Raw genomic sequence first — 12,493 nt, forward strand, 5'->3', positions numbered from 1 at the left:
AAAGAATTCCGAAAAATGACTAGTAATGGTCTTACGTCTTACTTACCATAAAATGATAGCCTAACTATTGATACTAATGAAGAAAACTATCCAACTATCCTTCCTTCTTTAAAAGGTAGCCTTTTTTTGTTTTCTGAAGTACTAAATATAGACAGATACTAAGGTTCCATAAATGTTTTAGCAGTACTCAAGGACCAAAAAAAGGTAGAATTTTAAACATAATGAGAAGAAGTTAAATAAACCTCTTTCAACAATCCTATAAGTAGAATAGAATAGATTAGACAAGCTTATTGGAAGGTAACAACACAGCTCATTTGATAAAGCAGCTCTGAGAAATACAAAAATACCATTTCTCTTTTTAAAAAAATCAAAGAAGCACTTGGACTAACAAGAAATAATGCACAATTTGGCTTCATCAAATACTTCATTAATTTTTTTCTACCCCTAAGGGATTGCCCTTTTAAAATCTTCTTCAAATAAAATATAACCTAATTGCTTGCACCGGTCTACAGTTTGCAAAAGGATTTTTATTTCAACAGTGCCACCTAGTGGACCAATCAATACTTTCAACTGGTCACTAGTTGACTTCACTTAGTTCAAACACTAAGATTCCTCAAATAGCTTTATTTTTCAGTTCACAAGACTCCTAATAACATTCAAGAGGAAATTTTACAAAAATATCATAATTTACAGGTTTTTGCCTTCTGATAGGCTGTCTCATAAAATTAGGTCACTTACAAATATTATAATAATATTTTAAACAAAGGTACCTTGGTGATTTCTTCAGAAGCTCGTTCGAAGTCCTGAACGTTTCGACAGTAAAATCCTATTGTACAACTAGGATCCATTTTTCGAAATGACATCTTTTTGGGAGAAGGGCAGTGGAATGTCTGTAATTTTAAAAGTTCTTTAGGATTAATTTATCTTTATTTGATAGATAAGCATATATAAAACTATTATTTAAAATTTTTATCTAGCTTTTTTCCATAACTATAAACATGATTTCCAAAGGGTGCTTTAGTTCATCCTATGCAGATGGTCCTCCCCATTCTGCAAAGCTGTAAAATACAAGAGCCAACATTTGTGTATATTTAATTCACCAAATCTCAACCTTATGTGACATTTGTGCCACTCTGCAAAAGAAAGGAAGTGTGTCAAAAGCGGTATGCATTTCTAACACCTGATAACATGAAAAAGGCATGCATAGGCTAGTACAAGACTTAGACTCAAGTTAACCATTTCTATTAAACTGCAGTTAAGTCTGTTTTGTTGGGGATTTAGGGTTAATGTTTATAAACCTTTTAACAAAGATATCAAGACTTTTTAAACAAATACACAGATTCAGGTAAATGTTCTATACTGACATAAAAAGAGGTCAACTTGAGGGTTTTAGCAATTCATACAATTAGTACATAACTGCATATTCTTCAACCTTCTAGTGTGCTTTAATTCTCATTTGTTCTCAGGGAACAGGCTGGAACAGGTGAAACCCGTTCCATTATGGTCCCTGCCCTCCTTCTCATCAGTCCTTTTGTCTCTTTAGTTCATGTTTCTCCAATAGTCACAGTGCCACAGATACAAATGGGCTGGGTAGGCTGCCCTAGTTTCTCTACTGTCTTGCTAATGGATTTGGCTATTAGTAGAGTTTGGCATCTTTAGGGAATACAAAAGTAGAAAAAGGGCAGAATATAAAAGTAATCACTGCAATCTTTTTGTTCTTCACAATCACACTTTAGTACTATGTTTAAAATATTTTTTTAATGCTTAAATGCTTAGCCTGTCCTTAAAAATCACTGATGTGACCAAGTCCTTTGCTGTATGTAGAAAAAAAGTTTGTGTTAAAAAGAACATAAGACTACGTATTCATATTTGTATAAATAAACTAAGGATATACAAAAATTAGCCAATTTGTGGGAAAGGGAGAGAACCGAGCAGATGGGAGACAGGTGTGAAAAATTTTTGAATTAAAGAACAAGCTCAATTAAGAAATAATCTAGGAAGTGGGTGCTGTGGCTCCCATCTATAATCCCAGCTATTTGGGAGGCTGAGGCAGGCGGATTGCTTGAGCACAGAAGTGAAGCTGAAGTAAGTAAGATATGATCATGCCACTGCACTCCAGCCTGGACAAGAGCAAGGCTCCAACTCCATTAAAAAAAAAAAGAAAGAAAAAAAAAGAAAAGAAAAGAAAGAAAGAAAAAATGTAGGCTGGACTTGAATTCATAAATTTATAGTTTCCCTACATTCAATGTCTAAAACTAAGGGATTTTTAACTTGATACTATCTATTAAAATGTGGAAAAAATAAGTTGTCATATTTGTTATGTTCATGGTGAGATCAACTAAAATCACTCTTTTCTCTCCCTGTACATACTAGTGACCCGTATCAATTTGTATCCCGTATCATCACCAAAAGGCAGGCAAAATGTACAGATTCAAGCTGCTTTTTTTCCCAATGAAAAGTTCAACTACATAGTAGATTCGAATCCAACAATATGTCAAGTTAATAAAGGCCAAAAAATGAGTTTACAAAACTATGACTTCTGCAAAATGCTTGGCTAACTTACTTTATATAGTGAGATTCAACCTAACTAAACTAGAACCTCCATGGCACTAGTCAACACAAATATAATCTTAGTTGGACTTTTCCTAACATTGTTCCTCCTGTTACGTTTGCAAAGAAATATTTAAAACAGATCTGGAAAAGCATAGAAAAGCTAAACAAACTTGTTAGTTAACAATTTCCAAGAGTATGAGTATATTAGGGTATACGGCACAGTTCTAGATCATATTTATAACTTATTCTACATACATTGTGTCTATAAATAACCATTTGCCCAGCTCATTCCAAAGACAATACCAAGGAATGTTTCTTAACTTTTTTATTACCTGGAGATAAGAAGGAGGGCCAAAAAGTTTGTACGCAGTCTAATAATATATTTTTGAACTCATTTAATAGGGTATCCTATATTATACTGAAGCACTGATAAAAGTTTTCATGTAAGAGCTTGAGCCAGGCTCATGCCTGTGCCCAGGAACTCAGGAGGTTGAGGCGGGAGAATTGCCTGAGGACAGAGGTTTGAGACCAGCTTGTGTAGCATGGCAAGACTTCCATCTCTAAAAAAAAGTTTTTAAATAGCCAGGTATGGCAGCATTCACCTATATATAGTCCCAGCTACTTAGGAGGCTTAGATGGGAGAATTGCTTAAGCCCAGGAGTTTGAGGACCCAGTAAGCTCTAATGGTGCCACTGCACTCCAGCCTGGGTGACAGAACAAAACTCTGTCTCTAGAAAATAAAAATTTTTTAATTTTGAAAAGCTTTTCATGTAGGAACCAATAATACTAAACCACAATAGTCTTATTACTAACTTACTGTATTGACTCAATCATCATAGATAAGAACAAATACTAAATTGCTATTCATGGTTGTTTTAATATCTACAAAGAACTTTAAAAATATTCACAAAAACACAGATATAAATCTCTAATCACTGAAACTGCTATTGGGTATTGTTGCGTGAGTACTGGGATTCATACAATAGAGAGGCATTTTATATCATTTAAACTTTTTTTTTTTTTTTGAGATGGAGTTTCACTCTTGTCGCCCAGGCTGTAGTGTAATGGCACGATCTCTGCTCACTGCAACTTCTGCCTCCCAGGTTCAAGCAATTCTCTTGCCTCAGCCTCTCGAGTAGCTGGAGTTACAGGTACACACCACCATGCCCGGCTGATTTTTTTGTATTTTTAATAGAAACAAGGTTTCACCATGTTGGTCAGGCTTATCTCTAACTTCTGACTTCAGGTGATCCACCCGCCTCGCCCTCCCAAAGTGGTGGGATTACAGGCGTGAGCCACTGCACCCAGCCATTTAAACTAAAGTCATATTATTTTGTTCACTCAAGAAGATTCTAAGGCAAATTAACTTACAATTCACAATTATTGTCTATTGCAGAACAAGTTAAACTTTCAAATATTTTCCTAATTCAGCTTATGCACTTAAGTTTTTTTATTTTTAAAATTCTAATGATTAGTAAGAGGAGTAGCTTCTACTTGACAAACACATTTTAAGGATTATTCACTAGATATACTTCTGTAACAGTGTTTCTGGAAAAACTGGCCAGGGAAAATCAATTCCCATTCATTTCATTTTTGATACATTATTTACTAATTGCCTTAATAGTTATTAGGCACCTAACAAAATGACAGGCACTATTCTAGGCTTATTGTTTAGAATAGTGAAGTCTAATTATCTAAACATACAAAAACAATACTGAAACATAAGCTTGTAGGTACAGCTATGCTATTTTGGTGATTTAGATGAAGCTTCCTATGACAGTTAATTAGCGAATATCCTTACTAAAAAGTACCTACTGCTAATTAACCAGGTATGGTGGCACACACCTGTGGTCCCAACTACTTGAGTGGCTAAGGTGGGGAGACTGCTGAAGCCCAGGAGGTCAAGGCTACAGTGAGCTGTGATTGCACAGTACACTCCAACCTGAGTGGTAACAGAGCAAGACTCTATCCTCCACCCAAAAAACAACACAAAAAAAACTTCTACTAACTGCAGTTCACATGTATAATTTGTAAAGGGTATTATCTTTCACTGATGAATTCACTCATCCAATCTATCTAGATGCCCAAATCACGTAATTCTAATAGCTTTACTGCCACTACTTCTGAATTTCCCAAGAGAGATTAAAACGGTTATCACTGTATGAACCTCCCAAAATCTGACACTTGGAATTGGGGACCCAGTAATCAGAACAAACTAACATGTTTATTAATAAAGCTTTTCTTACATACCCTCACTGCCAAAGCCCAATTGAGCTCTCTTCTCATTCCCTTCTAATTTCAAGTTGTTCTTTGATGACTTTTGTTTAAGGTTGTTCATGCTCTCCTTTCAACCCCATTTTCTGTTTGAAAATTACAGTGTGAGTTTATTCATTATAATTTGCCTTCACAGTGAACCATGTGCTCCATTCCTCAGTCCTAACCTGGCATATCTTCACTGCTACACTCAGGATCCAAATGTAACTGCCTATGTTCACTTCACAATGTGTTAAAAACTCAGTGAAGACAGCTAAAAATGAGGAAGTCTCTTAAAAGTTAGTATAGAAATTCAATAATATATATCAATTTATTTCAGAAGAAAATGTCACAAGAATTAAACATTAACACTAACATATACAATCAAAGCACTTGGAACCACAGAGAAAAAAAGATTTCAACAGAGGACTCCAAAGAGATTAGGACAGTCCCTTGTACCTATTAAAGAGCTCATTAAAAAAGAAAGAAATTAGTCTGATTTGGTTTCAAAATGTTAACAGTTCTATTCTAGAAATGTAGGAATTCAACATCATAAGAACAACAAAAGATGCAATCTGTTTAAATCTCTTCTTCAATCTCAAATATTCTGGTATCAACCTACTTCCTTAAAATTTCACAGTCTATCAGATTTAGGGCACTTTCAGAGGACTACCAGCAATTATTCATGTGGAATCAACCAATGATTTAAGATTTCAATTTCTCCATCTATTAACCAAAAAAAATACTGATCCAAAAAGTTTCCTACAAAAGTGATTTTAATAATTGAAGTATAAGGGTGGTTTTAGAATATGCATACAATTTTTTACATTAATCAACTACAAAATTTCACTAGCATGTAAACATATAAGCAGTATGGCAAAGCAAGGATGGTTAGTAAGACAGGGTACTTAAAACACCTTCAATTGGAGTATTATCAACTTAAGAGATGATAAAAAGCCAAAAATGAAATTTTATTCCTGTACAACTTTATATAATTTTTATATTACACTTTCATAGGGAAACAAGTGATGCTACTAACTAAAATAAATCTCTTCATTGCCAAAAAACAAAAAATTCTAACAGAAATTATCCTCACAGATTAAGATATTCTACCACAATCTCAAAAATATAACATCTATAAATCATTCCATAAGTGTTCCAATATATAAGAAATGTTTCTGTGCATTTAAGAAGTAAATTCTAACAAATTTTACCTTACATAATAAAATCTTAAAATCAATTGTTCCTTTCCATTTTTACTATCACCAGCCTACTTCAAACCTTTATTATTAATAACTCCCTCCTGGAGTGTTGCAACAGTCTCCCAATAATGAGCTGAAGCCTCATTTCTAATTTTGGTTGTATACACATAACCAGGATATTCATTCACTTGATATCTTTGCAGTCTCTCAAAATATCAGATGGATACTTTATACTGGCCAAAATAATCAGACCAATAATCTTTTAATTTGTTATTTAGGTAATACTAAATTACTAAGAACAATTTTCTGTCTAAATCTCAAGTACCTACTGTTTATAAGCAGTCAGTTTGGCACTGATCTACTGGAAATGTAACTTGGACACAAGAATCAGTGCTACAAGGCCACAGGACAGAAAGAGAGTTACAATGTGGTTCACATGGCACAATTATTCTGTAGTGCCTTCCCCAGTATCAATCAGTCAACTAGCAAGTATTTATTAAGGCACAAGATACTATGAAAGACGAAAGTAGACATGAACTCTGGCCTCCGAATGCTTATACTTTAATTGAGGTATTAGTTCACAAAGGATGCCAAAATGTTTTATAATGTACCTTTCCAAACCAGATTTTAACCCTGTGATTTATCTATTTTCATATTCTACCTCTTAAATACTATTAGGTATTAATATTAGCTAGCAAGCAATTACTAAAACAAAGCATTCAACTACATTTCCAACTCATCAAGCCCTTGAAAATTAGTGACCCATGACACTCAAGTGATTTAAATTATTTTATTCTGTAAAATTAGTCTATAAAAGCATCAACTGGGAAAACAAAACCATGGAACAACTACATGTTTCATTTATGTACTCTCAAATTTTTCTGAATTAAAATACTGAATCACAAAATGACCTATATAAAGGTAAAGAAGATATTAAAAAATGAAAACTGAAAAAAAAAATTAGAAACCCAACTAAGCTCTTGCAAGCTTCTTAGCTAAAGGCTAAGATTTAATTACTGTACTCAAAGCAAAAAAATTTAGCAGACAATCTCATTAAGTCGTTTTGTTACTCTAACCCACCTATCCCCTTCTATTTTTCCTTTTATTTTTTTAACCAGGCCTAACATTTTAAATTCTTCAGTACTGTTTAGCTGTCGTTATACAAAATTACTTGGAGACTTGATCATTTATTTTCGTATGGCCAGGGTTTCTAACAAGTTAGAAACAAAGATAAATGAAGAAGAAATATCATAAATTAAAATTCAGCAACAAAGTACTTAACCTTTGACCACTGTGTTAATTATGGTTCTATAAATCAGTAAAATATTGATTATAACCTGTAATTATAATACTATAAAAGCATAGCTACCTAGCATATCTCTAAATAATTAGTTTACTTCATAAGGTAAGAAAACAGTACCAGCTCTTTATCCATAGTACCTCAAGAGGGAAATCCTTTATGCTGACATCTACAAAAGATTGGCAGTAATGAGGATCCATGTAAATCAAACTGTCATCTACAAGGACAAAACAGAAGACAAGTAATTCAAAAAACACCTTATTATTACAGTGCTTACAATCCAATTTCTATGTAGAACAGCTGAAAAAAATCTGGGAGTAACAGCTTGCCAGACTGATACTCATTGACTGAAACATAGGTTTGCACAGGATAGATTAACTTTTGCATAATCAAATATGCTTGTATAAGCAGAATTTTTATAAAGTGATGAGACTGTCATTTAATTTTTGGTGATAAAATTACTTTCACAAACACACAATTATATTCTACAGTTTGCATATGAAAAATGTATTGCACTTCTTTATCTTGACAGGAAGAACATATTGCTTGTCATTTTATCATCAACTTGCACCACTAAAACCGGTAAAAAGTAAATATGTAAATAGCAACTGCCAGAACGTGGCAGCAATGTCTTCTGAAGTTTAGTGTAACCAATAAATTATGCCTTGTTTATGCAATAACAGAAATTAAACATACATTTTACAGAATCTAATTATGTTGTGGACTAAATGACAAATGAGTGGCTATAAGCAGGACTGATGAATGTATAAGGTACTCGCTTTGCTCTGTTAATCATTCCATTTCTAGATAATCTCATATTAACTTTCTGACTTTTAAAAGAAAACAATGAAGAAATATATTTTACTAAATCACTAACCTTGAAATCCAGCAAAGTAATATGACTGTTTAGGTTTGCCACCAATAATACCCACACAATATTCCAGGCTTAAAATACCCTGCCAAAAAAAATTAATACAGATTTAGTCAAGAGATAAATGATAATTATTCAAAGCAAACAAATTACTAATATTAGTAGTTCCCAAATTTACCACTACCAGTTATCATTTATATTACATTTAAACCCAGGTTCTGAAATCCACTTGTCTTACAAACTGCCTTCCTTTTCTTTAAATCATTCAACATTAACATAACAAATCAAATATTTTGATCAGCATGTTGCTCAACAACATTAAACAACTACTACTTAGAGACATAATCAATTTTACCACCTAAAGGCAATAAAATTCCTGTCAAAGCCAATACACTTAGCCTTCTAGTTAGTTAGTGCAGCCTCACTGTGATCAATGTAAAATTTTCATCAGGCTTTTTGAAATGCTAAAAATAGTTCTTAAACCTTATTGCTGTTTTCACTGGGCCTTGAGTCAGAATCGCAAACTGAAAGCCATTTTCTAATCACTGGCATTCACTCAAATTTTTTATGCTACTTCATTTGAGATAAATATAAAGAGTAATGAAAATAACTTAATCCAAGGAAAATTATTATTATTATTGCATTTAAGGCCAATTTATTTTACTAACCATAAAATATCAGGGACATCACAATAAATTTTTTAATACACCCCTCAGCAATCTATTCTAAGCAGAACTCTATTTAAGTTGGGCCAAATTAACTCTATATCTTTTTAAAAACTCAGTAGTCAGAGCTAACAATCCCTTAAAAAAAAAAAAAAAAAAGTGTCCAATTAAGTTTAAAATGTCCAGTAATCAATTAATGTCTTACCAATAGTTCCTGTGATAATTCTGATAAATCATATAAAACATTAAAAATGATAAAGTATAGGTTATAAAATCCCAAAACTATTAAACAATAGTTAAGCTTTCCTTCTCTTAAATGAGAGGATGTTTTGAAATCTAAAAGATATACAAACAAAGAATATATGGACAAATATTCTTTTTCCTTTAACAAGTAACCAAACCATAGAGAACACACACACATACAGAAAATATAGAAAAAAAGTAAAACTTTTCCCAAATTCCAACACCCAGAGTTCATCATTATTAATATTTGGGGGAATACCTTCTTGACATGTCTATATTACATATATACATATACAGATTTACAAATACAATGTTATATATGTGAAATCACACAACATATGCCATTGTAACCTTTTGTTGTTCATTATGTCATGAATATCTTTTCCTATCAATAAATAGAGATCTATATTATATTAACAATATGTAGTAGCTGAAAAATATTCTATTTTATGACAACAACAAAATGTGCTTTAAAACCTCCACAATAAATATTTAAGTAGTTCAAGTTCTCACTGTTGTAAGTAACCCTCCGCTATGGTTTGAACATTTTTATTCCCTTCAAAATTCATGTGTGGGAACTTAACCCCCAAAGCAGAGTGTTAAGAGCTAGAGCCTTGGGGGAGGTGTTTAGGTCAGGAGGGCAGAGCTTGCATGAATGGGTTCAAGGTTGCTATAAAAACGACTTGCTGGAGTGGGTTCTCTCTCCTGCTCCTCTGCAACATGAGGACAGAGTTCACCCATTTTGGCCCTTCTGCCTTCCACCATGTGAGAACATATAAGGAGACCTTCATCAGATGCCAGTGCCTTGATCTTAGATTTCCCATCCTCCAGAACTGTGAGAGAATAAATTTCTGTTCTCTATAAATTACTCAGTCTCCAGTATTCTGTTATAGCAGAAAAAAAAAAAAAAGACTCAGACACCCTCTAAAGAACAACCTTGTACATTTTCAGTCTTATAAAAATATCATAAAGGTTTTTCTGAAACGGAGAGCTGCAACTGAAAAAATTAAATAAAACAGAGAAGGTATATCAGGTTAAAATCTTAGAGATAATTAAAAAATAAATTAAGCTAAAATTGTACCAAAAAACTCACTAAATAGTAATAGAGTTACTTATCAATTAAGAATTCAACTGATTTCCCCCTAAATAAAAATCCTTAATAAAATTAGAGAGTGCCTTACTTTAACTTGAGGCAATCTGATCAGTTGAAATACCATGTTTATATCATAGAGACCTGTGAGGCAGTGGAAGTTCTATGTCTCTTACAGCTAAGAAAAGAAAGAAAAATAAATATAGCAAGGATTGTCACTGACTCTCCTCAGAAAAAGAATGGTTCTAATGGAAGAAAGACTTTGGTTCTTGACATCTGTATTTCCCTTGCAACGCATTAGAGCAGGTTTAGCTTAGAAGCGGATTAGGAGCTAGAATGCCATTACATGTAAGAGGCTGTATCTTCGGATTGAAACACTTTTCAGTTCCTAAAACAGCTTCTTCACAGTTATCTAGTGGTGAAAATTTATTGAGCTGTATCCATGAAGCAATAAATAAGACTGAAGTAATCAGTCAAAAAGAAAAGTCCTAATTTGTCTCACTGAAGAAAAAGAACATATCGGACTTTCCTCATTCCAGGCCCTTAAAACTATAAACATAAATAAATAAATAAATAAACCTCCTGTGGACCAAATTTCCTTCTTCTCATACAATGTAGCAGGATGCTATGTTGGCACTATCTCTGAAATACTGTGGCATTACCTTGTTTAATAAATTTGAAAACTAGAACTGAATAGTAAATTTTAGACTCACCAATGTACATTGGTTTGACAGGAAAAAATACAATGGCTGACCATATATGAAAAAAAGAAAAAAATTATTTTTCTTTCAGGGCTAATGAACACATTACTTTTACACTTCTAAGTGAATACCTCTTTCCATGCTCTGATTTAGGGTTTGACTTAACCATCCCCTCTGGCCAAACACAACACCTATCATATAACCTCCTCCACTTAACCATTTCAGCCATTTTTATCTGATCACTAGAAAATCATAATGTTTCAATAGTCACTGATCTCGCACTTCAGTGGTCTATGGTGTAAATCAAGTTAGTAGAAGCTCAAGGAAATATTACTTTTCAAAACGTTCATGTTTTAGAGAAAAGTATGAAAAACAATAAACTTAGAGTCAAGAAAAATCTAGTCTCTGCTACCAGTTTGCTATCTGAACTTGAATATATCACTTAACTTCTCTATTTCATAAAGACAATCCAGTTCCTAGCTACTGTGAGAGAAAAATGAGATCAATTTATATCGAAACATATTGCACAAATTAGGGTTAAAAAATATGTACTGAGTAACTCCTATATGTTAGGCACTAAGGCTCCATTCAGTTTACCAGCTTTACCATAGTTTGTTTCACCACAAAAAGAAAAGTCCTAATTTATCTTGCTGAAGAAAAAGAACATACTGGATTTTCCTCATTCTAGGCCCTTAAAAAAATTAATATAAATAAATAAACCTCCTGTGGTAAGCGCTAATAAAACACACCAAATTTCCTTCTCCTCATACAGGATGCTACATGTCACTACAAATCACGGTTAAGCTGTTAACCATGAATCACTCAAGAGCATTAGGCAGTGCTAACATCAGATAAATACTATCAATATCACCAAATAGCAAAGTCCTCAGCCAGATGAAACATGCCTAGAAGCCATCTGTAGCCCATTCCACCAGGAATGAAGCTTTGGCTAAAGCAATCAGTTTCAAGACTGGATCGGTTTCTAATTTTCAAATGGTAGTAGAGAAGGCAAAAATAATACAGTTGAGATTTGATTAGAACCCACCTAGAGATGACAACATGTCAGAAGTCTCAAAACCCTAAACAGATTCTCTAGATGAAGTGGCTTACAGCTTCCCACATTCCACCAATAACTGTACTCAAGATACATATCAGACACCAAAACCCCACGTTTATTTGTAAGATTAAGATGTCATTGCTATATTACAGTATTGTTACTATTAGTAACAAATGTGCTTCCAAAATCTTAGATAACTATTAAGAAAAGCCAGTATACCAGCTAAAAAACTTCCATGTATCATATGTTAAAAACAATTGCTCTGGATTTCTAGAATTAGCACAATCTAGCCTGAGAAAGATGTTCTGACTAAATATATAGAGACCATAATATGGGATTAATGCCTCATAGAGGGAACAAATTGTTATTAATCATAAAAGACAGATCCAGACTTTATTTCAACATTACTATATCTCATAACACTCCATTTAAAGAAGAATTCCGGACAAGCACGGTGGCTCACGCCTGTAATCCCAGCACTTTGGGAGGCTGAGGTGGGCAGATCACAAGGTCAAGAGATCAAGACCATCCTGGCTAACATGGTGAAACCCTGTCTCT

At 33.3% G+C, this 12,493-nt stretch overlaps 1 protein-coding gene across 10 annotated transcripts in view; it reads right to left on the bottom strand.

Annotated features, from left to right (window-relative positions):
- The window catches only part of ATG4C (autophagy related 4C cysteine peptidase), a 193,654-nt gene that overhangs the window by 133,511 nt on the left and 47,650 nt on the right, over positions 1-12,493 (bottom strand). For all 10 annotated transcript variants that reach the window (XM_037743126.1, XM_037743122.1, XM_037743121.1 and 7 more), the window contains 3 exons: positions 8,186-8,264; positions 7,449-7,525; positions 771-890 (listed from right to left, as the gene is read on the bottom strand). In XM_037743126.1, coding sequence (XP_037599054.1) covers positions 771-890; positions 7,449-7,525; positions 8,186-8,264 — 276 coding nt within the window. The remainder of the gene's footprint in view (positions 1-770; positions 891-7,448; positions 7,526-8,185; positions 8,265-12,493) is intronic.

This window comes from Cebus imitator, unplaced genomic scaffold, assembly GCF_001604975.1.
Source record: "Cebus imitator isolate Cc_AM_T3 unplaced genomic scaffold, Cebus_imitator-1.0 Scaffold135, whole genome shotgun sequence".
NCBI classification, from domain to species: Eukaryota; Metazoa; Chordata; class Mammalia; order Primates; family Cebidae; genus Cebus; species Cebus imitator.